Source organism: Lepidochelys kempii, chromosome 1, assembly GCF_965140265.1.
Source record: "Lepidochelys kempii isolate rLepKem1 chromosome 1, rLepKem1.hap2, whole genome shotgun sequence".
In the NCBI taxonomy this organism is placed as follows: domain Eukaryota; kingdom Metazoa; phylum Chordata; order Testudines; family Cheloniidae; genus Lepidochelys; species Lepidochelys kempii.
In genome coordinates, this window is record NC_133256.1 from 285,506,614 (window position 1) to 285,534,002 (window position 27,389).

Sequence of the window (27,389 nt, forward strand, 5' to 3'; positions counted from 1 at the left end):
GGCAGACCAGGAAATAGAACCCAGGTCTCCTGACTTGAATGCCCGTGCCCCCTCCAGTGGATCACATGGACTCTTATTTAAACAAGCTGCTGCTAGAAACAAAACACCATCTAACTTAAACATAAGCGCTGATGCTCTTCATGCTTCGGCAATGCCAGAGTGCACTCTCATATTATCTGCAACCATGAGATGCAAACACAGTGATTCGTTTGTCCAGAACGGATCTGATAGTGTTGTGCAACCTATAAAGGGGGAAGTCTTCAGTTAAATTAAGAGCCTTGTCTGCACCAGGAAATTCCCACTGTTTCTAACACAAGTTAGTCTCCACCAGTGTTGTAAACCCGACAGCAGTTGTGCCACCAAACGGCAGACAACCCTGCTCACCTACACTTCAGCATGTGTTTAACTTTAAGCACGAGTGGTCCCTTTGCTGCTATTGAGCCTATTCAGTGGCTTAAGTTCTTTGCTGGATCGGGCCCAGAGTCCTCAGCGTCATGCAGGATATAGCTTCTGTTGAGAGCTGTCATTTACCTTGGCCGGGGGGAGGGGAAAACTGTATATAACACACCTTCCATTAATTTGACTTGAAGTCAAGTCCTTTGGCTCAATAAGTATACTGAGAAAATAAGTGCAAGAGAAGTTCAGCTGAGATGAGTTCAACATATGCAGTCCTACCTTTATGCAGATCATCCCCAGGTCTAAGACAAATAAATCCTTAAAGGGGGTTGCAGGCAGATCTGTAAAAGTCTAAAGAACACTTCTATGCAATTTATTCCACAAGAAAATTATAGTGGACCACAGGTATTTAACAGATTCCAGAACTCCAATTTCCTATAACCACCAGTTATAAAGCAATTTCCCCAAACCAGGCCCTCAGGAAGTTAAACAAAAGTAGTCAAAAGTTTTATAAAGTATGTATTTAAAGTATTTCTTTTAAAAGGAGGACTTACAGTCAATTCCAAGATCAAATTTTTCCATCAATCTCCTCTCTTGTAGTGCTTCAATTTTGTCTCCTGTGGAAGGGGACAATATTATTGATCTCCCTGTACAAACTATTCTAATGTTAAAAATGGACAGAAAAACATCAACACAAGACAGATAGCAAAATGTTCTACCCCAAATGACAGACCACCAAGGCACATGTACCATGAATGATGGACTCATTTAAAACGCAAACCAGCTTCATTCAGACCAAGGTGCATACAAAGGAAAGGGAACTGTTGACAACAGAATCAAATGAGCTTTTGAAATGCTACGGTATATAAGAAGAAAAAAATAAACAACCAAATAGAAAGGATTTTCCCCAGGAAGCATGGAATATATAGGCTGTTGTACAAGGGAAAGAAAGAGATATTAATTCACTTCCCAACACAGTGCACCTGCATACATCTGACTGTAAAGATGTCATTAGCAAGGATGCCCTCCCGGCTAGTATGGCAATGGCTAAATGGATACCTGGCTACATAAAAATAGGCAAGGGGAATATCCAAGGCCTCTGAACATAAGGGATAGGACAACAAGGACTGACCTAAAATGTAGTACGTCAGGGACAGAGGGATGAGGGCAAGTCTACACTACAAAATTAAGTCAAGCTAACTTACGTCAACATATAGCCACCACAGTAATTGCATTGGTTTTACACGTCCACAGCACAGTCCTTGTGTCGGTGGTGCGCGTCTTCATCTGGAGTGCTAGCACCAATTTAAAGGCCAGTGTGGGCCAATTGGGATGGTTTCTGAAAGGCAGCAACAGTCGATGGAAGCAACACAGTGTCTACACTGATACTGCGTCGACCTAACTACATCGACTTAAGTGCTATGTCTCTTGCAGAGGTGGAGTTATTAAATCCTGTAGTGGGCAAGTTACATCAATGGGAGCTACATTTTAGTGTAGACGCTTACAGAGTTAGGTCAATGTACGCTGACCTAACTCTGTAGTGTGGATCAGGCCTGAGACTTCAGTCCAGAGAAACCGACGGAGAAATCTAGAAATGTGATCATTGTATTTACTGATCTCTGTTCTGTAAGTTCAAGGATTTGACTATCAGCACCAGACTAAGGAATTCTAGGTATGTTTTGTGAACTGTTTATGTCTCTATTTTCTAATAAGGACACTTGAAATGTACAGGGGTTACAGTATAATCACTACACTGTCTGTGCCTTAGACTAAAAGCATGGCAGTGGGGTTTTGTATCTTTTCCGCAGAGGCTGAGGGATCCTTTGCCTGTCTTCAGGATGGACAATCTGTCCACTGAGGTGCAGTTGACACGTTGGCTGTGGCAAACCCACAGCACAGGACAAGTTTAAAGGGCTAAGTTTAAGGTCTCAAGATGACAGAAATGAAATGCAAGAAAAAAAACTTGAATTTCAAGAGGTGTTTTGTTCTGAATAATTCACATGTTGCCAGTTTTGTCTCCCACCACAATCACCTTATTCCAATTTGCTCATTCATTCTTTTAAATTTACAAACTCTCTGTAGTGTCTCCTCCCCCCCCCCGCCCCTTCCTGTTCTTTCCTCTCTGATGTTCTTCGCAGTGGAAAATCTTGATCAAAATTTTAGATAACGCATTGCAAACTTCCCTGGCAGCATGTGTGCTCATTAAGAGTCCTTCTGAAAGTGGTCCTCAGTCCTCTGCTGGAGCTGACAGACTGATCACTGAAAAGCAGACATTCTCCCTGTAGTCTTGCTACTTCTACTTTAGAGTGCTCTGCTGGAAAATTCAGTACACAGGCTGGAACACTGGAGCAGTTCCACCATGGATTCTTTAGATGGAAGATGATGGAAGCGTTAGGCTTTTCAGTTAACAAGCTCTGAATGACACATAGAATTAGGGCAAAGGTAAATTTATTTAACTTAGATTTCACTGTTTTGAGGAGGGCAGTGCATGGGGTTGGGTATCCAGGTCTTCCAGATTTCCTCTGATCCACCCAAGTTATATACAGACCTAAGAAAGGGCTCCACGGAGCTCAAAAACTTGTCTCTGTCACCAACAGAAATTGGTCCAATAAAAAAATATTACCTCATCCATCCAAATTACTGCTTTATCCTGTCCATTGGTGGGATCAAAATGAAATGCAGGAAAAAGAATTCTAGGTAAAGTCCTTTTTGTTTGGAGGCACAGAACATCATTCCAGAGGATCAGAAATTACCAAGAAGAAGTGCAGTGGTATTCATTGAAATGTCCAAAGCATTCAACACGTTTCTATGAGAGGAGGACACTGAATATGATCATAACCTCATGTTATGTTGATCTAATGAGTGCACACTGTTATGAATCCATAAATGACAACATTTGAAGGAAACTAATAGGGACACGTACAGTTAAAAATTGTAATGAGCCTTTAGCCCTCATTGAGCTCTATGAGGAGCAATGATTTGGGGGGGAAGCACACGGAGGAAATGACAAAATTTTGCTAAAAAATAAGGACAGTCCCTCCTCCTCAGGGACGGTTAGCATGAATAGATACGCCATAGTGGCTGCTAGGCTGGAAACAAAGAACTATAGCCCTATTTGAGGAAATAATGTGTGGGGAAATGGACCATGTTCAACTAGAGTGAGGCAAATGCTACAAAATGTAATCTGTGAAAATCTGCTGACATTTTTTAAAGAATTGCTTTGGCCTTGCTTGGACGTGGTTTTATTTCTGCTGTCCTTGAACATTCAAGCAATTGAGTCTCACTAGCACAACTGTTCATTTTACGCAAATCTGAAACATACTTAGATAGGATCTGCACTGAAAGCACTTGTGCACCCAGTAGTGTATGCACTGCTGTTGGCACCCACAAAGTGTGCGTGTGCCTGGAGATCAGGGAAAGGCCCCACTGAAATGCACTCTGGATTTTGCATTCGGTTCCACTGTATTTGCAAACAGCTGTAACCTTCAGTGACTACGTTCTTAGATTGGTGAACTGATTCCTTAAAATACACGTTTGTCCTGATTATTTCCCTGTGTTTAGTTTTCAGCTTTTTGGTCTGTTCAACCTCTTCCTTCTCATTTGTTTTGGATACAGCTACATTAAGCTGCTTGTTGATTTTCTCTGCAATTGGATTGATTATTGACATTACCACCATCCGTTTGGGAGATCTGTTCAGCCTCATTAAGTTTGCTGTAGATTTGATATATTTCAGTAGCTTGTGTGCTGAGCAGATTTTCACTCTTGGATCCATACTTCATGCTATTTAGAGCATGAGATTCCAACAGTAGGTATTGTTCTGTGCATCTTTTTTTCCTGCTATCGGAATGCACTCTCATCATCTAATATAAAAGATACCCAGATGGGGATGACAGCTTTTTCTTTTTCATGAAGTTCTCTCACTTTTAAATTAGATTAGTGTATTTTTAATTAAGGAAATCTTGATACTCATTCAAGCTTCAGAGTAATACAAGTCATTCAGGGCTGTCCTTTTTAATGTATTGTGTTGAGCTATGACTTTTACGGGGCTTAGTTCAGCTGGAATCATAAGAACCACTACTTATTTACTAACAGCAATGATTTAAAAATAGGGCTGTCAAATGATTTTAAAAAATTAATCACAATGATTGAAAAGATCGCAATTAATCAGTTTTAATTGCACTGTTAAATAATAATAGAATACCGTTTATTTAAATATTTTTGGATGTTTTTTACATTTTCAAATATACTGAGTTCAGTTACAACACAGAACAAAGAACAGCGCTCACTTAAAAAATGTAATTTTTTATTAAACAAAAGAAATTAGATAAACAAAAGAAATAGCATTTTTCAATTCACCTCATACAAGTACTGTTGTGCAATCTATTAATAATGAAAGAACTACTTTTTTTAAAACACATAGCTGCACTCAATAATAAAACAATGTAAAATTTTAGAGCCTACAAGTCCACTCAGTCCTACTTCTTGTTCAGCCAATCGCTAAGACAAAACTAGTTTGTTTACATTTATGGGAGATAATGTTTAGCATATGTGGCATGTAAACACCTTGCAATACTGGCTACAAAAGTGCCATGCAAACGCCTATTCTCATTTTAGGTAATATTGTAAATAAGAAGCAGGCAGCATTAACTCCTGTAAATGTAAACGTTCTTTTGTTTGTCTTAGTAATTGGCTGAACAAGAATAGGACTGAGTGGACTTATAAGCTCTAAAGTTTTACATTGTTTTGTTTTTAAGTGCAGTTATACAACCAAAATAATCTACCTTTGTAAATTGCACTTTCACAATAAAGAGATTGCACTACAGTACTTGTATGAGGTGAATTGAAAAATACTATTTCTTTTGTTTCTTTTTTACAATGAAAATATTTGTAATTACATTATGTTTTAAGTGAGCACTGTACACTTTATATTCTGTGTTGTAATTTAAATCAATACATTTGAAAATGTAGAAAAACATCCAAAATAATAATAAATTTAAATTGGTATTCAATTATTGTTTAACAATATGATTAAAACTGCGATTAATCAAGATTAATTTTTTTAAATGAGTTAATTTGTTTTGAGTTAATCGCATGAGTTAACTGTGATTAATTGAGAGTCCTAGAAAATAATAAAGGACAGCACTTTATGATACAGATACTGGTCAAGGAGTCACCACCACTGAAACTGTATATTGAATTGCAAGATTTTCATAGCCCATCCATAAAAGTTGAACCAGGATCATGGTGAATATAGACAACTTAAATGTCCCTTTACCAGGTCTCTCTGCCAGGTGTCAAGAAGAGTCAAGGCCTGCTGCCTACCCAGGGCCTTTGCAGATCTGGGTCTTGGACTCCAGTACTGGCTGCTCCTTTTAGATCATTACAAATACAAGACTCTCCTTACTTCAGGGCTCAGAATCTTCTTTTCTCCTGACTGAATTCCCTTGTGAAGTACTGTAAAGATCTTGGATGGGTCTCTCAGGGCCAGTGTGATATGCAGCACTATCCCTGCCTTGACATTGTGAAAGTCATGCCATTTGACTCAGGCCATGGGGACTACACCCCTGTAGTCATTGCAAGTATTCATGCCCTGGCAGCCTGACTGGTTAGTGACCAATCCTCAGGTCAACGAAAGGGGAAGAAAGGAGAATGAATGTTGGGATTAAGAGTACCAACATTCATTTTTAAGTGTTGATTATTTTAAGGTCTGGAAGTAAAGAGAAAATCAAGTCTCGAGCCTTTTCCAGGTTGGGGCCCCATTTAATGTTACAGCGCCATCAGTTACCAAATGTCGCTTTCTGCTACTACCTATGCTACCATATATGTAGTAGAGAGAATATGAAGAAATGTATTTTAGTAATAAGTATTATTTTATTCTACAGTGCAGTGTCTCAGAATGCCATCTCTTAGATCACAGTGCTTGGAAAACCCGTACCTGAAGAGAAAGCTCTTTGTTTTTATTACTTTACATTTCACTTTTGTGGCAGTGAAATTACTATGCATGCCCTGAAAAAATATCACATTGGAACTATACCAGTTTGATCAGTTTTTAACACGAGTTACTTCTCCCTCCACCACATCCAGTCAATTCATTGTCAAAAGTATCTGATGGTTTATTAAAGGATTTAGCTGCCCTCAGCTTCACCTTGGGTCATTAACTAAGTATAACTGGCTAGTAAAAAGTGCTCCCAGCTTGATGTTATAGACTAATGCCTCAAGATGTAGATAGGTGACCACTGGGATTTTCAAATGACCTAACCACATTTGAAAATTCCACTAGGTGCCTATCTGCATCTTTAGGTGCCAAAATACCTTTAGAAATTTGATCCTAAGTGCTTATTCTCAATAGAACTTTTACCCACCACAGAATACCCTGGTGGATAGGGCATTCACCTGGGATATGGAGTACCTAGGTTCAAGCCCCTGTTCTATTTGATTCAGAGTAGGGACTTGAATCTGCTTCTCCTGCATCCCAGACGAGTGCAACTGGGTTATGGCTATTCTGAGGTGCGTGTGTGTCCTTGTTTTTTTATGAAAACTTTCAAAAAGTCTCAGTTTTGTCCTGAGGCACAACAGGAAACTGGTTTTGAAATCTCAAAAAATTTTCCAGGAAGAAAAAAATCATTTCCTGCTGAGCTCTAATAATACAGTAACTCCTCGCTTAATGTTGTAGTTCCGTTCCTGAAAAATGCTACTTTAAGCGAAACAATGTTAAGCAAATCCAATTTCCCCATAAGAATTAATGTAAATAGTGAGGGTAAGGTCCAGGGAAATTTTTTTCACCAGACAAAAGACTGTTTTTATATATATATTACACACACACACACACTATAAGTTTTAAATAAACAATTTAATACTGTACACAGCAATGATTGTGAAGTTTGGTTGAGGTGAAGTCAGAGGGTGGGATATTTCCCAGGGAATGCCTTACTGCTAAATGATGAACTAGCACTCGGCTGAGCACTCAAGGGTTAACACATTGTTGTTAATGTAGCCTCACACTCTACAAGGCAGCACAAACGGAGGGAGGGGAGACAGCATGGCAGAGAGAGACAGAGATACACACCCTGTGTGAGAGAGAGATGCTCATTGCCCCTTTAAATATGCTGACCCCACTGTAAGTACATTGCCCTTTTAAGTAGATTAGCAAATTGAGACAGCAGCTGCTGCCAGCAACCTCCCTCAGTTTTGAGCCCTGTAGTGTTCCCCCCCCCCCCCCCGTGGAGATAAGGTGCAGGAGATGGGGGTACAGGAGTGGGGGGAAAGGGGATACCTTGATATTAGCACCCCTTTCCTCCCCCTCCCCCGCACAGCAAGCAGGAGGCTCGGGGAGCAGCTCCAAGGCAGAGAGCAGGAGCAGCACATGGTGGTGGGGGGAGGGACAGCTGAACTGCCTGCAATTGATAGGCTGCTGGGCAGCTGCCACACAGGGAACTTAGGGGACCTGATGGGGGGCTGCGGGTCCACCCTGGTTCCAAGCCCCCACCAGCTAGCTCCAACCGGCTGCTCTTTCTGCAAGCAGTGGACAAAGCAGGCGGCTGCCAAATAAGGGAGCATTGCACAACTTTAAACAAGCATGTTCTCTAATTGATCAGCAACATAACAAAACAACGTTAACTGGGACGACTTTAAGTGAGAAGGAGTTACTGTAATAGGAATTCATGTTTCAACTTACTCTCCTCTGTCATCATGGTCTGGTATCTTGGAATTTTTCTTTGTATTTGATGAATTGAACAGCAATAGGTCTTGTCACAAGGCAAGATGTCACAGAAATTCACTTCGGGGACTGTAATGCTGGATGTCATGGTTGGAGAAGCTGTGCTGTCACTGAGTGCTACAAAGAAAAACCAACTCCTCAATAGTGCTGTTTGTCTCTTGACTTTTTGCAGCAGCACAGAAACTGAAGTCACATCATACGGAACAACAACAGATACAGTACCTGCCACGGTGGTGTAGGGATGCTGCGTAATGGAACTTGTAGCATTGCTGGTGAAGGAGAAGAAAAACGATTAGTTACAAAACATCTACAGAAGTTGTTTATTGAAACAGAAGTCATAATAGTTTAACTACTTGCCTGTGAATGGGATTTTGACTAATGTCTTGCTCTTCTATGCTAAGTATGTAAAGGGTGGATATTGTCAAGGCACTGTAAAAAGATAATTAGTCAGTAGATTCATACCCATCATCTGATGCACACACCGTATTAATAGGATCTCAACAGCAAGCTCCCTTCTTCCAAAGCCCATTGACATTAATAGAAAGATTCTCATTGACCCAATTTAGGATCAGGCCTTTAGCTGGCATAAGGGACCCAGCAGTTTTTGATGTGTTCCTTTCTGAGTGTGGGTTGAAGCATTGCATTGTGGGAAGAGAGCTCCTCTGAGGTAACAGCAACAGTACAGTTGTAAATACAGCAGAAAATATGTTCAACGTCCCCTTATCAAAAGTACTATAGCATTAGCTGAGGACACTGCAGTAATAATATTCTTGTCCCTTTTCTAGGTGTGTACGACCAGAATATTTCTAGAATAAAAAAAAACAGAACAGGCAACCCTTATATGAGGGACAAATATTTTGACTTTGCCTCATTTAGAGGCACATTATTATCAAGTTAATAAATTGAGCATATTCCATGCACTGAATATTAGTAGTGAAGAGAAAACACTACGCTCATTTTTTGCAACTGTTACTGCAAGGAGCTCCACATTCTAATTTAAAATGTTTCTTTCGAGCCAATGTTTATGGACAACCAGAATCTGATTTCTGAAGGGATAAGAGGTGGGGGCAAGAGAAGAAACAAAATGTGTGGATAATATATTTCTTACCATAGTGCCATAACAGCTACCAAAGCTATTACCGTGATCTGGAAAATCCTGTTGGGCCATGACTGTTTTCTCTCAGAAAAACAAACCTAGAAGAAAAAAAAAACATTCAGCTGACATGAAATACCCAGTAATATGTAGCTGACGAATTGTCAGTTGGTAAATAACTAATAAAGCTAATTTTCCCTAAAATGGGGTCCCACATCTCCTGATGGACTGGTGGCAGGAATATCACAGAAGTCACTAGTTCAGGGAAATGGAAAGATGAGGACAGGAAAAGAATGCTGTCCCCAAAATGGATTAGCGTTGGTAATAATCACAGAAAATGCTGCTTTCTTCGGCTGCTATCTTCACCCCTGGAGGAAACGCCCCTTTGTTTAAACCAAAGAAATTAATTGGTGGCAACCACATCTACGAGAGGAGGAACCTCCAGTATGTGCCCAGGAAGAGGCTTAACTGAATCTAATATAAATACAAAAAGAAAGTACATTTGGGCAAGAGGAAAAATGGTCTCAGAATATGGAGAGACTGAGGATCATCATTACTGGATACAGAGTGCTTTGTCCCATCACCTATGAGCGCACATTGACACCAACAATAGCGATGGGTGATATGAAATGGCAGGACTAACGATATCAGACTGAGAAGAATATGACAAAATAGTTCAGCACATGCCCTTTAACCCTTTCTTTTCTGTATCAGAATACAGTGAACATTGCTGTGACAGAGGGAGTCCCCATGGCCATAGATGAGACTTCCTGTTGCACACTTTGCATGTTTTAACTTCTAACTGTTCTAACTTTTTCACCACAATAGCTTTGGAATCTGAAGGAGGAAACACTGTACAATACTGGGTGTGCAACCGCTGAGCCATAGAGAGATGGTAAGTAGGCATCACATAAACAAAAATGATAGACTAAGGCTCAAATATATGGGCAGTGTGACAAAGTTCCTCCTCTGCCTTGGTGGGTCCTGCGCTTATTGGCGGATTTGCTTGCCTCAGAGATTCACGGCAGCCCTCAGTTTGGTCACTTTTGCTAGTGGCTCAAACCTGCCCATTCACTCAGCTATCCTCATCACTGGCCAGCATGGGAAAAAGGAAGAACAATAACCCCCGCAGTCTCTGCTGATCCACCATGTGGGTCGGGGAACAGCCCAGAGACCTTCCCCTCTGGTGGAACCCACAGTCCAGGTCAACTCCTCCTGTGTCTGATCAGGAGTTGGGAGGTTTGGGGGGAACTCGGGCCCGGCCTCTACTCTGGGTTCCAGCCCAGGGCCCTGTGGAATGCAGAGGTCTGGAGTGCCTCCTGGAACAGCTGTGCGACAGCTACAACTCCCTGGGCTACTTCCCCATGGCCTCCTTCCAACACCTTCTTTATCCTCACCACAGGACCTTCCTCCTGGTGTCTGATAATGCTTGTACACCTCAGTCCTCCAACAGTCCGCGTCCTCACTCTCAGCTCCTAGTGCCTCTTTCTCCCAACTCCTCGCACGCACGCCACAAACTGAAGTGAGGTCCTTTTTAAACTCAGGTGCCCTGATTAGCCAGCCTGCCCTAACTGATTCTAGCAGCTTCTTAATTGGCTCCAGGTGTCCTAATTAGCCTGCCTGCCTGAATTTGTTCCAGCAAGTTCCGTCTTGTTCCGGAACTGCCCGTTACCTTACCCAGGGAAAATGTACCTTCTTAATATGGGACTAATATATCTGCCTTCTAACACTCTCCTGTAGCCATCTGGCCTGACCCTGTCACCTGGGATGTATTACAAGACTTCATACACGCTTCCTTTTTATTAGAGCCAAAAATTTCAGATCCCAGGAGGAACTTCCCTCATGTCCTGCTTGCATTGGTGAACTACTCCTGATTTTTAAGGGGTACATTTTCCCCCTCAAAATTAACAACTGTTTTGTTACGTTCATACATACATTCACTTTGATTTGTTCTCTTGCTCTTCTGAGGCACTTTGTCCTGGTTTTAAGCAATTCCTATTGCACTGAACAAACATGGTAGTGGAATTCTTTGATTGCATGTAATTCTATTTTGGAGGCATGAATACCATTTTTCATGCAATCTGAAAAAATGCATTTCAATGGGGTTTAACATATGTCAAAAAACCCCATTTCCACCAAATCTTATAGCACTTATGTCTAAGGGCAAGGCTAAACTACAAAATTAGGTCTACCTAGGTTACATTGATGTACAACCACTGCAGTATTTGAATTGGTTTTACACGTCCACACTACACTCCTTCTGTTGGCAGTGTGAATCCTCAGCAGGAGCACTTGCACCAATTTAACTGCCAGTGTTGGACATTATGGGATGGTTTCTAAAAGGCAGCAACAGTTGATATAAGCAACACAGTGTCTACACTGACACTGCATCAACCTCACTACATCGACTTAAGCGCTACGTCTCTTGTGGAGATAGTGGGTGAGTTACATTGGTATGAGTCACATTTTAGTGTAACTGCTTACAGAGTCAGGTCAACATAAGCTGCTTTACATCATCCTAAACTCTGTAGTGTAGACCAGGCCTAAGCCTTATAAAGAACGTTCTCTGTCTCACTCACTCTTACACCCACCGTATAGTACATTTCACTCACCTTACTGTGTGGTATAGGGATTTGTTTTCTTGGTGGTAAAAGACTAGCAGCTCGACTAAATTTGCTGTAAAATACAAAAAAACTGATTACCATTCAAGTGCTTCAGCAGTAATAAATGGGAAAGGGATGTTTTCTGAGTAGGATTTTAATGATACATGCCTTTGTGATAGCAACATTTTAAAAGAACAAAAAAAGTCAGTGGGGCCATAGCTTTGTTTTCAAGAACAAAGGGCACTCGTCAACTTGCTCAGGTACATGCTATTAAATGCTACATTTATTTTCAAAGAAAAATTGAAAAAAGATTTAGAAATATGAAATGCTCATCAATTTCACACAAATTGTAAGTAAGATTTTCTTCATCAAAGAGGTTTTTGTGGATTTCCCTTAACTTGGAAATTGCTATTACAGGCCTATAACCGGAGTCATTCAGGCCTTATTTTATTAGGCTGCAGAGCTTCCAGAAGTGATTGCTACTGAGTTGCTGCTTTTCAGACATGGAGATTTTAAACTTTGAAAAAAGAAGTGACTTAAGAAATAGGAAAGCTTTGTATGATTGCACATGATTTGAATTAAAAAATAATTACAAAATTCAGAAGTAAGAGTACCTGGAAAGGAACGAAACCCCCACCAGACTAAATTAGTTCTAACTTTTATCACCCAGGCTGTTTTATCATCTCCAGTATCAGAATCATCAGACAATTCTCCCGAATTGATCCTGGGATACCTGAATGTGCTCTTTTCACTGACTGTTGACTTCAAACTGCTCATCCGTTTCAGCTTGGCCAGTTTTCTATTCCACACTTCCAATTCTTCTATCCTGATTTCAAGGTTGTTGGTTAGTTTACAGAGCTGCTTAACTGCACCAACATTCTCCATAAAAATTTGATCCTGAGGAGTGAAAGGAAAAAAAAAGGAGAGAGCGAGAGAGACAGACAGACAGCAGACATGTACTGTATTAATCAATGAGATGTCACAACCAAGGATGTGTACAGAATTCACACATCCAAAGATGGTTTCAGCATTTAAGATACAAACACAAATTAATTCAAAATAAATGTGAGGCCTCTTGGGACCATAAAATCCTTTTGCTGGATTGCTAGCTATGTTGAGAAAGTGCTTGTGTTCGATTTGCGGTAAATTGGATATGAGCACTTCTATAAGAAAAATAGTGAATGAGCTGAAGAACTGTGCTGACCCAAGTCTAAAATTTGTCTTGAATTAACACTGTGCTGAAATTTAGGCACCAGAAGTATCATGGCAAGCATCTACATTTTGATTTATGCCATTGCAGCTTAACGCTGTCTCCAGGATTTACGTACTCACTGGCTTGTTTAGCTATGGGATGGGCTAACTAGCTCAGATGCCTATCCTGTAAACCAAACACGAACTTCCAAAGGACACAGAGAGAGAGAGAGAGAGAGATGGGGAAGAGGGACCCTGATGCTACTACTAGGACCAGGGCTAGGAAAGTATTCAGCTATGACGGGATAAATGGCACTACATAGACCCTGTCAGAAGGCCTCCCATGACCTTCTTGTAAATTCCCAGACCTTTCAGCTGGCTCATTGCCCAACCCAGCAGTTCTAACACCCTGTTTGTTTTATCCCAGCGCAAGGAATACATCATCATTGGTACCAAAGTTCTGTTAGGAAGGTTAGTGCCACCTTTATCTGGGTAGCACGTATTTCACCACCTGCACATTTCCATTTCTAAGCTGAAATTTTCATTGATCTATGCTAAGAGCGGGATGACTGCGTGCTTTTTTGTTGCTGCGTTTGAAACTTCCCATGCTAGTGTATAACCTGAATGTTCCCATTAAGACTTGGATAAAGCAATTATTCTGCCAAAGATTGGTGAGTTGCTCCAGTATGTTCAAGCCATGCAGAAATAAGACACATACATAGATGCATCTTTTTCATTGAAAATACCATGTACCAGAACTAGAGTAGAGATGGTAAGTCACACACTGAACAATTACTATAGCATGTTTATTGACAAGTGACTTCAAAACAGCGTCATGTGCTTGGAACCATGAAATTAACGATGTGATCACTTGTCCATATATCAGTGATATGAAGCGGCTGCTTTTCCTGTTCTCTTCAAATCATGCATGACTCTCTCCTGGGCAGCTTCGAGAAGCTGAGAAAAATGACTCACCTGGCAAAATAAAGGAATGTTTTCTTTGGAAGAAAAGGCAGATTAGTGTTTTAGTGCCTCACTGAAGATGAGGTTCTGAGTCTCAAGGTCCCACAAAAACCCCCAAAGCTCTCGGTTAAATACACCTTCAAAATGTTACACTAAATTCTTAGACTCCCCCCCCCATCTCCTATTAAAGTCACTGAAAGCTGTACAAATACATTTTCACATAGGTTCCTATCAAGGTTTGCAGAAAGAGAATAAAAGGAGTCATGGAGACCATTGGAGTAAAAGTTATTTTTATTTGAACAGATGTTGCAACCACTTCTGAAGCATTCTGTCAGCTCCAGTCTTGACTTAGGCAGAAGGGGAGACAGAAAAGGAGACAGCAGAAAGTTTGCTGGGCTGGAAATACAGGAGGGGGAAATACTATGGGTAGGGAGCAGAGAACAGACTGGGGGTTGTGGAGGAGCAGAAAGGGGACCTGGTAAGGAGATGATTTGGAATGGAAGAGAATAGTGAACATGGAACTGAGGGGCTGGAAGAGGACAGTATAGAAACATAAGAACGGCCATTCCGGGTAAGACCAAAGGTCCATCTAGCCCAGTATCCCGTTTTCCAACAGTGGCCAATGCCAGGTACCCCAGAGGGAAGGAACAGAACAGGTAATCAAGTGATCCATCCCATTGCCCATTCCCAGCTTCTGGCAAACAGAGGCTAGGGACACCATCCCTGTCCATCCTGGCTAATAGCCATTGATGGACCTATCCTCTGTGAAATTATCTAGTTCTATCGGAAGAGAAACCCTGAGAAAAAGAGGGGAAAGGAAGAGTTTTAGGGGTGCCCCTCAGATAGAAGAAGAACTCAAGGGGAGACTCAAGGGAGGTTAAGTGTGTAGTGAGGGACATAAGTAGGATGGTGGAAAAGATGAAGGCCAGAGAGGAAATATTAGGGAGAGGAAAAAGGAGCATCCAGCCAGGTCTGTGACACAGCTGTAAAGCAGATGTTTAGGAATCCACGAAGTTAGAAAATCCAGATGAAGATGCAGCTGCCTTGCCATGAACATTGCTAAAATAGGAACATTTGGTATAGGGCAGTAGTTACACTGGTGTTGTCACTAACATTAAACAATGGCTTTTGATGAAGAGCCAACCAATCGCTCACAAGTCTTTGGCATCTTGAACTAATAGAGTAAATGCATTAACAATTCCTTTGAATAGTAAACCTAGAACTTCCCCTCCTGTTTTCATCAGGTATGAGGGCATAGCCCACAGCTTCACCAGAACACCAAACTAGTTGAAACTCCACCAGTGAAGACGGTATGTTCATCTTCTCCTTATTGCTTCCACAGAAGCAGGCAAACTAGTTCAGATCCAATCTTATTCTGCAAAATAAATTGAATACTCTTCAAGTGACAAATGGAATGGAACAGTGGAACATGTCCTAGCCTGTTACAGAGGGGAGATTATTGAGTGGTCTGAATTTGCCAGCCTGCCCTTCACACAGGACAGCTGCCCTGGCCTGAACTTCACAAACACAGTGAAGGACAGGAATGAAACTTCTTACAGCTTCCATCACCACTGTGAGGAAGGAACATAAGAACTCTAAGCCACAATTGAGAGGAATCAGAGCTTTCTGCCTCTTGTCTCCTCTTTCCATGGTTCTTTTGAAAACTGAAGTGGCTCATGAAAAGATACAAAGAATTTTGTAAAACTGACACAAATTTGCTAAATGTTTCAGTGTCACTGAATCCACATTTTTCACTGAAAATCTGTTTCAGACAAACAATTTTGCCCAGCACTATTCACAAATATAGGTAAAGAGTATACAGGGACCACTATCACAAAACTTTTATTCTACTAGTTTGACACATGCTTCATTTATATGGACTACAGCATAGGCAAGAAAGAGCTTGTTTTCAAGTTTGTCTTTGTAAACTTATTTCTTAATATGATACATATAGGTGAAGTGTAATTATTCATACTCCTGATGAGCTGAATATTTCATACTCCTGATGGCTCTTTCATATGAGCTGGGTGGGTTTGATTAATGGTAGGTAGGATTCCATACGCACAATCTGAGATTTTTCTGGTGTTTAGATGTTGCTTGTAATTATTAGAATTGAGAGCACTGGCTGTTGGGAGTCTGAAAGGACAGAAAACAGGAAGGAGGGGGGAGGAGTTGAGAGGTTGGGAGAGAGCTACACAGGGTGTGGCAATAGCTTGGTAAAGAGGTTTCCACTTTGAAAATAAAGTCCTGTTGAAGCTTGTTAGTACCTTGCCTGGTTGATACAACGTTTTGGTGACGAGGATGGATCTTCTGCCTCTGAACCCACCTGCACCCTTTCTGCAAAGCCAAGGTGAGCCTCCAATTGCTTTTACTACGTGGATCCATATGTTTGAGACTTATCTGCTTGCAATCAGTGCTACAGAGATTTCTGAAGAAAGCAAGCATGCTCTGCTAATCCACTGCCTTGGAGCAGAAGGGCAAGGTATATTTTACACTTTTCCCCTTGCAGATGATAAATATGTGACCACTCACTGCATTAAAGAATTTTTTTGTGCCAGAAGTGAATGTAGTAGCTAATTGCTACAGATTTTGCCAGCGTGAGCAGAAACCAGGGGAAGCTATAATGCAGTATATTGCTTCCCTGAGGAGTCAGATTGTAATTTGTGACTTTGGGAATATGGCAGATGAGATGATTAGAGACCAGCTCATTGAGAAAACAATCATGCTTCATGTAAGAGAGTGCTTATTTCTAGAACCACAACTTACACTAGGAAAAGCAATAACCATTGTTACTCAGATTGAGTCAGCTACAGCTGAAGCCAAAATAATGGATACAGGAGGCAGTCCAGGCTGTGACTCCTTTGCAGAAAAGTTCACTATCGCTGCAGACACACAACTGCAAAAGGAAAACTAATGAAAAACCACCGAATCAGCAAATTCAAAATACAGTAAAAACATGCTTTCGCTATGGATCCCCACAACACCTTGCAAGCTACACAGGATGTCCCGCAAAAGTAGCTCAGTGCAATCATTGCAAAAAGATTGGACCTTTTGCTAAAATATGTCGCAGTAACCAGTTCAATCAACAGGTGCATGCAGTTACAATACCAGATGTTACTGTGCTGAGCATGGACAAAATCACTACTGCACATATTCCAGAACAGATAAAGTGCACTGTAAACGTTTCCATCATACCCTCAGGCAAACCACACTCTATTCAGCTAATGTTGGACGCTGGCTCAGCAGTATCTATACTACCTGATTCCATTTATCTGCCTTACATTGAAGATGTGCCTCTTACTGAACCCAAACTTCACTTGGTGTGCTATTTGAAAAACCATATTCCAGTACATGGCTGCCTGCCAGCAATAGTTACTTTTGGTGATTGCTGTGTAACATTGTCCACAAAGGCACTCCTATCCTTGACAGAGATTTATTGGGTGCTTTAAATCTCAGGGTAGTTAATGGACGAATTGATTTTCCTCAGCAAAGCACTCTTGCGGTACACACACCAGTTTCAGCTGGGACCCAACACCAGGCTGAGGAGAAACTCGGCTGTGCTTATGAGTTTCTGCATAAAGTTAAAATGTGGAATAATGTGATGCCTGTACGACAGAAGTTACAGCACTTATTTTCAGTCAGGGAAGCTGTTTCAGAGGAACTTAGAAAACTTATTCAAAAGGACATTATTGAAGAGATTGACTTCTTGGAATGGGTTTCTCCTATAGTAGTGACGCAGAAGAAGGGTGGAGGCATTTGCCTTTGTGTGGACTAAAGGGAGCCAAATAAAGCTATTGTGATTGACAGCCATCCTCTTCCTCACATAGAAGAAGTATTTGCAGAACTCCGTGGAACAAGGATGTTCTCTACTCTTGATTTGCAGAGCGCATACCCACCAGGTTATGTTGCATGAAGATAGCAGAGCACAGCATTTATTACATATGAGGGACTATTTCGTTTTAAACGTGTTCCATATGGTCTCACATCTGTCCCTAGTGCCTTTCAAAAAATTATTTCATTGATTCTGAAGAATCAACATGGAGTTCAGTGCTATCTGGATGATATTATTGTGTTTGGAAATACTTCTGAGAAGCATGACAATAACCTTCAGTCTGTAGTAAACTGCATCAGCACAGCAGGCCTCCAGCTCAATAGGTCCAAATGCAAATTTAGACAAACTGAACTCTCCTTTCTGGGGCATACAATTTCACGGGCTGTACTAAAACCTGATCCAGATCATATCCTGGCAATTTCAAATGCTCCTCCTCCAACAGATTTGCAAACCTTTATGTTCCTTCTTGGGTCTTACCTCCTGGTATGCAAAATTCATTCCCAATTATGCATCTGTCATTGAACCATTATGGGAATTACTACAGAGAAGTTCAACCTTAGTGTGGACAACCGATGCACAAGCTAGTTTCAAAACGGTGAAAGACTTGATTGTACATAGTCCAGTACTTGCACTATTCAGTCCTGCATTGTCCACAATTGTAACTACTAATGCTTCTGATTATGGACTTGGGGCTTTTCTCACACAACTGCATGAGGACAACACAGAGAGGACTGTTGCATTTGCTTCAAGGACACTTAGTAATGCTGAGAGAAAATATTCTACGGTCGAAAAAGAAGCACTTGCTTGTGTCTGGACTACTGAAAAATGGAGAACTCTACCTGTGGGGCCGCACATTCAAGTTACGCACAGACCACAGCCCTTTGACGACGCTGCTCACCACAAAAGGACTGGGAAGAGCAGGATACCGTATTGCTCGATGGTCTGCAAGACTACTCTCTTTCAATTATGAACTGGAATATAAGCCTGGAAACCAAAATGTGGTAGCTGATTGCCTTTCTCGCCTGCCTTTGCCTTCACCAGATGGTCAACCGGAGGATAGGATGTAGTAGTTGCGCTTATTACAAGCGCTCTCACTGCAGTTATAAGAGAACAATTTCAAGCTGCTTGTTCAGCGTGTCCAATTCAATGAAAACTACAGGAATTTCTGACAAAGAGCTCAGTAACCCTAAAAACCTTGACTCAGTTTTGCTGCCTTATTTTAGAATTCGGGATGAACTTTCTTTGTTTGATGGCTGTGTGCTACGAGGTACACACCAGTTCCTTGTGCCAGAAGAATTACAGTCAAAACTCATACACCTGGCACACGATACTCATCAAGGAATTGTCCGAACCAAACAACGACTACGGGATCTGTATTGGTGGCCAGGGATGGATTCTCAAACTGAAGCACTCATAAAATCCTGTGTCACTTGCCAAATGCATGATAAGACAGCAGTGACATGTACCCCTCCATTACAGCCTGTTTCTCTTCTTGAATCTGCATAGGAAAAAGTGGCGATTGACATTGTAGGACCCTTTGATACTGCTCCAATTGACTGCCATTATGCCATCACTTTAATAGTCTATTTCAGTAAATGGCCTGAGGTAGCATTTACATCGCAAATCTCTTCTGCTACAGTAATTAAGTTCCTCTCTTCAGTTTTTAGCAGTGAAGGTAATTCCAAAGAACTGGTTTCAGATAATGGTAGTCAATTTACTTCCCTGGAGTTTGAAACTTTTCTAGCAAAGAGGAACATTTTACACAGAAGGTCGTCCCTATATCACCCTCAAGCCAATGGGGAAATCGAACGGTTTAACAGAAGTTTGAAAGGGAGTTTGCAAATGGCTAAACTGGAAGGGCGATTGTGGATACCCTTCACCACTGATTTCTTGCAAGCATACCAGGCTACACAACATGTCACAATGCAAAGACCACCCGCAGAGTTACTGCATGGGAAACAGATGAATACTAAACTGAACATTGCTGGATTGTTAAAGGCACGACCTGAGGCCCCAAACGACGATGATGTGAGAAAAAACAGTTGAACAGAACCAAGCAAACTCTAAGGCTTTCACAGACAAGTGGCGGGGTGCTAAGGAACCAAAGTTTGAGTGTGGTTCCTTCATTAGAGTATGAAAACCTGGAATTTTATGCAAAGGACCATAAATTCACAGCTCCTTTTAAAATCATAGAGAAGAAGGGACCTTACACCTATCGACTTTCTGATGGGTGGGTATGGAACGCTTCTTATCTTGCACCTGCCTATGCACCAAGAGGAGATTATGCCAACACCCAGTCTGCATTGGATGACTTCACCGTAGTACCAACACAACAAGACATTGAACTGGAACCAGGGCTTGAGAGATGGCCTGTCTGAACCAGACAACAACCTGTCTGGACTAGAGACTATGTTATGTAGTATCTACAGTGTTTTCAGTGTAATATTTCTGCCAACAGTATAGTGTCTTGTTTCATATTTGTTCTTGTGGTTAGAACAATAATGTTTATTTTAATTGGGAGAGTTTCTTAAGAGAGGAGGGAATGTGGTGTTTAGATGTTGCTTGTAATTATTAGAATTGAGAGCACTGGCTGTTGGGAGTCTGAAAGGACAGAAAACAGGAAGGAGGGGGGAGGAGTTGAGAGGTTGGGAGAGAGCTACACAGGGTGTGGCAATAGCTTGGTAAAGAGGTTTCCACTTTGAAAATAAAGTCCTGTTGAAGCTTGTTAGTACCTTGCCTGGTTGATACAACAGTTTCAATAAAATACAGAATAAAAAATCAGTTGAAATGACATAGTTAACAATGAATATGGGATTATAGCCATGCTGTCGTTCAGACCAAATGTAACTACCTCCAATATTTATAAATGTTCTCTTCTCCCTACTAATTTTCATTTCACTTTGGCAGAATTTTTCCTGTTAAATCAAGTTTTGCTCAAATCCCAGGTTTATGCACACAAATCTATAATCTTTATCTATGATAACATAAGTACCCTCCACAGTAAGATCTGCTTTTTGATATTGTCACTGTAGAGACTAGAAGAGATGACACTTTGATTTCTAAGGTCGACTGTTCTGACTATTCAACATTCAGCTTATGACTACACATTTGTGAAACACAACAAATCAGAATATAGCAGGACACTGCATAGTACAAACCTAACAGCATTATCTTCATCATTAAAGCATGTTAATTTCTCTGTGTACCATACACATTTCTTCCTGTAGGATTTTGAAGTTATGATAATGGTCTAAGATAGAGAAATTTCACACACCACATACAGAATTAGCTTTTACATTTTGTGTAAAGCAAGAGGATTAGAATAAGAAAGTTACCAGTTTGTGAAGTAAAATACCACAAGAGCTTAATTCTTCTTAAGAACCATTACATTAATTCAGACTTTCCGACACAAAAGACTTTTGTTGTAATAAGATTGGCTGCTCTAGCTCTACCACTAAGACATCTCTATCCAAATTTTGTGTGACCACACTTCATTTTAAGTATCTCTCAATTAAAATACTACTATATTAAGATTTCAAATAATTAAAAAAAACCTCTTAGTCAAATACCTACAGGGGGGAGATCAATTCAAATTTGAAAGACTGACATTTGCATCTTGACAAACACAAAATATGTGGTCCAGCAGAAGTTTCTTACCTGTTTGTGAGCCTTAATAATTAGTGATCAAGTTAGCGTGATGAAATTTCACTCTCTTGGCTGACTAAGATACCCCTGACTGGCAGGAGCATATTAGGCTCCATGTGTGCAGACTCTTGTGCCTATGTTGAACCCCACTGACTTCAGTGAGGCTCCATATGGGGGCAGCGGTCTACAAACACACATCATCATGCGGGATCAGGCCCTTACTGTCCACATAGACCTCTTCACATGACTCCTTAATGAGAACTAAAGACAGCAAATATGAATCAGACACTGAAGACCAAAAGTGACTAACAGAGACAGGTATTTAAAGAATCCAGAAGAACTATTTACTTGCAACTCTCTTTAACTGTCATTTCCGCTTTAATGCATTTTGCCTCAAGACCCTCAAAAATGTTTCTGCAGCACATTACCAAATTATTAAGAAAAAGGAAATTAATTTTTGTTGGTCAGCAAAAAATTAAACTGAAACTGATTTACTAGACAGCCAGGATCTTCACCAAGTCCTACCGCTGGACTAATAAAAAAATATGGTTCAAGAGCAAAGCTTCCTTTCCCCAAAGGAAAAAAAAAGCAAATTAGTTCTGAATGCCAAAACCTATGTGGCTGATTCTCGACAAAAAAGCACTTGCATTTGCTTCTGAATTTTTTAAAAAATGCATTGTCTTAAAGTCTTTGTTTCATGTCCAGTACCATAGCACTGTATAAATGAATGGCAGTAAACCAATAATATACCTTATCAATCATGAGGAAGTTCTCTACTTTTTCTCCATTTTCACAGGTAATAACTCCAACTTCTTTTACAGCTGTCGGCAAAAGCTCTTTCACCTCCTGGGCTATTATTCCTGTTTGCAAAATAATGAAAAACTAGTGTAAAAAAAACCAAAAAAACAATTTACTCTCAGATTGTAATTTGTATTCTCCCTAATGTGGCCATCCTAAAAGTTACAAGTTGAGCTCTGCAGAAACCAGATTTTCCTCTTTGTAGGAAATTCTGCAATTTTGATTTTTTTCCATTCCAAAATGGAACAAAACAAATTTCCTGAGAACCAAAATTCAAAATATATTAATTATTATTATTATTACAGGTAAATCAAAACATTTATTTGATAAAATCTAAATGTTCCATTCCAGTTTTGACTTTGTATTTTATATTACCTAAATATAAAATTAAAAAATGGAAAGAAAAATCATCTTTATCAGAATGCTTCATTCTGGTTTGCTTGTTTTTCCCATATCCAGGCATGTTTCTCCAAAATGTTTCAATTTTGACAAAAAAGCATTTTCTGATGGAGAAACATTCCCTCAGAAAATTTTCAAGCAGCTCTAATTACAGGTTTTTATCATTTTAGTCTTCACCATTCTAAACCACACACTCCCTTATCTAGAACTACTATCTGCTTCTACATATATATATTATTTACTGGATGGCTCAATTAGAAATATGGAATTTGCTCTATAGGGACAGAATAGGTGGGTCCCTAGCCCAATTTCCTGTATTTCTGATATTGGCCATAATCAGATGCTTAAGTTTCTTCCCAACTTCCCCTTCAGTTAGAGGCTGGCTTATTCTCTGAAACAAGAGGGCTTTTATCCTTATTTTTTAATCTCATCCAATATAATGTTCTAGTTGTCTAATCCTTTATAAAATTGCCAAACTCTTGGCTTCTGCAATAGCCTATGGAACTCATAACCACCAGATGATCATGCAGATTTGCTGCCCTTCCAATTCATTGACTTGTTCTTGTATTATGAGGAGGAGTAATAGATAACATCCTACTGGCTCTGAGGAAGCTCCTTCTCCTTCAACTTGTTTCTTTCTTGTCATTTAGATTTGCAAGCCATTTGGAGCAGGGGCTGTAATTTACTATATGTTTTAGACACTCCCTAGCACAATGGGTCCTGATTCTGTCTGAGGTCTGAATGTGCTCCTGCAATACAAATAATAATTACAAGTTTTCTGCCCTTTGCAATTTGTTATTTGCTACACCTAAGTTGAAGAGCATGTAAAGGGCAGGGAAAAGACAGTGACGTGAAACATTTCTCTTCCCATTTGGTTTCATATAGTGCAGATGGACGGAGTGGATGGGAAGGAAGGAACAGCAAACACAGAGGTCACAGGGGTAAAAATAGAAGCTACGGATTCGAAGTGAACATTGAGGAAGAAGGGAGAAAACAACATGGAAAGGAAGAGGAAGGGAAAAGAAAAAAACAATTACAAATACTAAATCAAAAATAACCAAGTAGAAGTCAGATCATAGAATCATAGGACTGGAAGGGACCTCGAGAGCTCACCTGGTCCAGTCCCCTGCACTCATGGCAGGACTGAATATTATCTAGACCATCCCTGACAGGCATTTGTCTAACCTACTCTTAAAAATCTCCAATGATGGAGATTCCACAACCTCCCTAGGCAATTTATTCCAATGTTTAACCACCTTCACAGGAAGTTTTTCCTAATGTCCAACCTAAACCGCCATTGCTGCGACTTAAGCCCATTGCTTCTTGTCCCATCCTCAGAGGTTAAGGAGAAAATTTTTTCTCCCTCCTCCTTCTAACAAACTTTTATGTACTTGAAAACTGTTATGTCCCCCCCACCCTTAGTCTTCTCTTCTCCAGACTAAATAAACCCAATTTTTTCTTCCCTCATAGGTCATGTTTTCTAGACCTTTAATCATTTTTGTCGCTCTTCTCTGGACTCCCTCCAATTTGTCCACATCTTTCCTGAAATGTGATGCTCAGAACTGGACAAAATACTCCTGCTGAGGCCTAATCCGCTCTACTCTGCACTGAAGAATTACTTCTCATGTCTTGCTTACAACACTCCTGCTGATACATCCCAGAATGATGTTTGCTTTTTTTTTTTTTTTTTTTTTTGCAACAGTGTTACACCATTGATTCATATTTAAGCTTGTGATCCACTATGACCCCCAGATTCCTTTCTGCAGTACTCCTTCCTAGGCCTTTCCCATTTTGTATGTGTGCAACTGATTGCTCCTCCTAAGTGGAGTACTTTGCATTTGTCCTTATAGAATTTCACCCTATTTACTACAAACTACTGCTCCAGTTTGTCCAGATCATTTTGAATTTTAATCATATCCTCCAAACCACTTGCAACCCCTCCCAACTTGGTATCATCTGCAAACTTTGCCAGAAGCTGAAAATGGGAAACAGGATGGATCACTTGATGATTTCCTCTTCTTTTCATTCCCTCTGGGGCACCTGGCATTGGCCACTGTAGGAAGACAGGATACTGGGCTAGATGGACCTTTGATCTGACCCAGTATGGCCATTCTTATGTTCTTATGTAATGGTTTTCCAATCAGTTATGCACCTACCTTACAGTAGCTCTATCTAGGTTGTATTTCGCTAGTTTGTTTATAAGAAGGTCATACGAGTCAATATCAAAAGACTTACTAAAGTCAAGATATGCCACATCTACCACTTCCCCCTGCCCCTGCTCCCCACCCCACAAGACTTGTTACCTTGCCAAAGAAAGCTATTAGGTTGATTTGACATGATTTGTTCTTGACAAGTCCATGCTGACTGTTATTTATCACTTATAGACAAAGGAAAAGAGACATGACGGTATTCAACCTGTTTTGGACCTTAGATCGCCACAAGATTTACAAAAGAAGCCAAGTCTCAATAGATTCAATAGACATTTTTGTTTTGTTTTAAGCACAAATTTTCAGCCCATATATGTAAGGCAGTATGTAGCACAATGAGATCCTGGTCCATGATGAGGGCTCGTAGGTACCATGGTAATACAGGTAAATAATAATATGGATTTATGTTTTAAATGCTCAAATACACACAAAAATGGTTGAAGCAATTTGGCTAAAGCCTTAGAAAAGGTGTATCACCTCCGGGCCGAGACCAACCGTGGAAAATGTCAGCTGATTGCATCTACTAAAATGGAGACATAGACACACACAGTCAGACACCCACATACTCTCCTATGCCTCAGTTTTAAAAGAAAAACACTGCAAAAGGCCTTAGGATCCTAAAAATAAGATTGGAGTGCCAGGGAACTAATCATTGTGCTTCAACATACAAATATAAAAGGACAGACACTAGAACAGAAGCAGCGTTGATTGAATACCTGTTTCATGGGGACTGTTTATTCCCATTACAGATGCAAACTCAGGCTTGTAGTCATACTCGACGAGCCGCATTTGCGCTATTCTTCTCAGCTGCTCAGTTGTATCAACCTAATTGCACAAAGACCACGTTTCACATGTCCCAGTATTAAGGATCAGAGTCACATCAAGGGTTGCACAAGCATACTGAGAAGCATGACACAGCTGCCATCAAACATCTCCCTATTCAACATGGACCAGCTGTTATTTTTACTTGTATTCCCAGTTACATTTCAGTCAAACCACTTCATTTACAGACACAGCCTCATCCAAGTTCAAAGTCCCTCCCACCTCTCAGTTCAAACAGGATGGCTCCACAACGCAAGCAGTGCATTCACTTTCCTAAGGCCAACATTCCAACGTGTCTAGGATAACAGAATCTACTTCATGTGTGTCAGAAGGATAATTCATACATGCACTGTGGTGTAAATGTAAATGCCCTAAAAGCTCCACTTCACTCACCTCCTGGATATTCTGTTTTGCTCGACTGTCAGATGGATGCATGACTGTCCCCATCACTTTCACATTTCCACAGACGACCAGTGCTTCATCTGGTGCATCTGTGTTAATTCCTACTCGACCATGACAGACTATGGTCTCTGGAACATGTCCTCGCTGCCACAACACATCACTGTCATTCTCAAACTGCCCAGGGTTAGATGCCTGAAAACATTTGTTACAGTCAAAGACACTTTAGCACGGATTTACTATTGCTTTATCAAATTTACCAAAGGAATATGAAATGCCATACAAATCTTTCACATTTAAACTACATTTTTGAACTTTGACACATCAAAATGGATAACCTCTAAAGAAACGTTTCCCATCTAGAACATTTGCAGTGCCCGCAAAGCCTTTTCTTGTATTATATTTTACTATAATGTTGAGGAAGATGATCAACTTCAAAGCTTTTCAAGTAACTAGGTTTGTGATCAGACCTCAGAATCATTTCTGATTTGCCAACAAACTGTCTTCTAGCCTACTAGCTCACTAAGGACTGGACACTGGACAAGACAGAGAAAGGCAGATTTTAACACATCTCACTCGAAAGATTCCCCATTCCCTAAAGAAACCCATTGAACATACAGATCTCTCTCTCTTTTTTTTTACCCGTTTTCAGACACTCTCCTTTTATTTTGTCCGAGGTCCATTCTGAACAGATAAGAGGTGGATTTGGGCTTGAATTCATGCATACTGCATTCCCAACATGCACACACTCTGGACTGTAAATCAGACTGAAGGTACATTGGTGTCCACATTGTGGGTACCTAGGAATAACTTATGTTTACGAAACTATCCCACAACTATATTACTTGAAGTGGCTGATTACCACTTCTTTATTGTAAACTGGTTGGAGCAAGGACTATCTTTTTGTTCTGTATTTGTCCAGCATCCAGCACAATGGGGTCCGGGTCCAGGTCCAGGACAAGGGCTCCAAAGTGCTACTTTAATAACAACATTGTACCAATTTCCTCTTCCCTTTGCCTGTTTGTGTCTTTTAGAATCTAAGCTCTTTGTGACCGAGACTCAGCCTTCTTTTATGTCTGAAAAGCACTTAGCAGCTCGAGGATGTTTCCAGAAACAAAAAACAACAATTAAGCAATGTATTGAATCCATGACCCCTAAGTGCTTTGAACAACCTAAACCTTATTAAGATGCCTCAGGAAAAGAATAGAACAATGAGATTTTCTAACGGCTTAACTTTTTTTTTTTTGCAATGGATAATAACATTGCTGATTAAAGAGGACATAGATAAATTGACTTTGGAATGGCAGTTGCAACAAATCAAAGC

The 27,389-nt window shown here is 40.5% G+C and overlaps 1 protein-coding gene across 1 annotated transcript in view; it reads right to left on the reverse strand.

Moving 5' to 3' along the window:
- MYRFL (myelin regulatory factor like) overlaps positions 1-27,389 on the reverse strand; it is a 64,077-nt gene that overhangs the window by 8,257 nt on the left and 28,431 nt on the right. Inside the window, exons 12-21 of the mRNA XM_073339326.1 lie at positions 26,060-26,260; positions 25,561-25,669; positions 22,191-22,300; positions 12,543-12,706; positions 11,819-11,882; positions 9,222-9,307; positions 8,471-8,542; positions 8,336-8,382; positions 8,072-8,230; positions 951-1,013 (exon numbers count right to left, since the gene is read on the reverse strand). Coding sequence (XP_073195427.1) covers positions 951-1,013; positions 8,072-8,230; positions 8,336-8,382; positions 8,471-8,542; positions 9,222-9,307; positions 11,819-11,882; positions 12,543-12,706; positions 22,191-22,300; positions 25,561-25,669; positions 26,060-26,260 — 1,075 coding nt within the window. The remainder of the gene's footprint in view (positions 1-950; positions 1,014-8,071; positions 8,231-8,335; positions 8,383-8,470; positions 8,543-9,221; positions 9,308-11,818; positions 11,883-12,542; positions 12,707-22,190; positions 22,301-25,560; positions 25,670-26,059; positions 26,261-27,389) is intronic.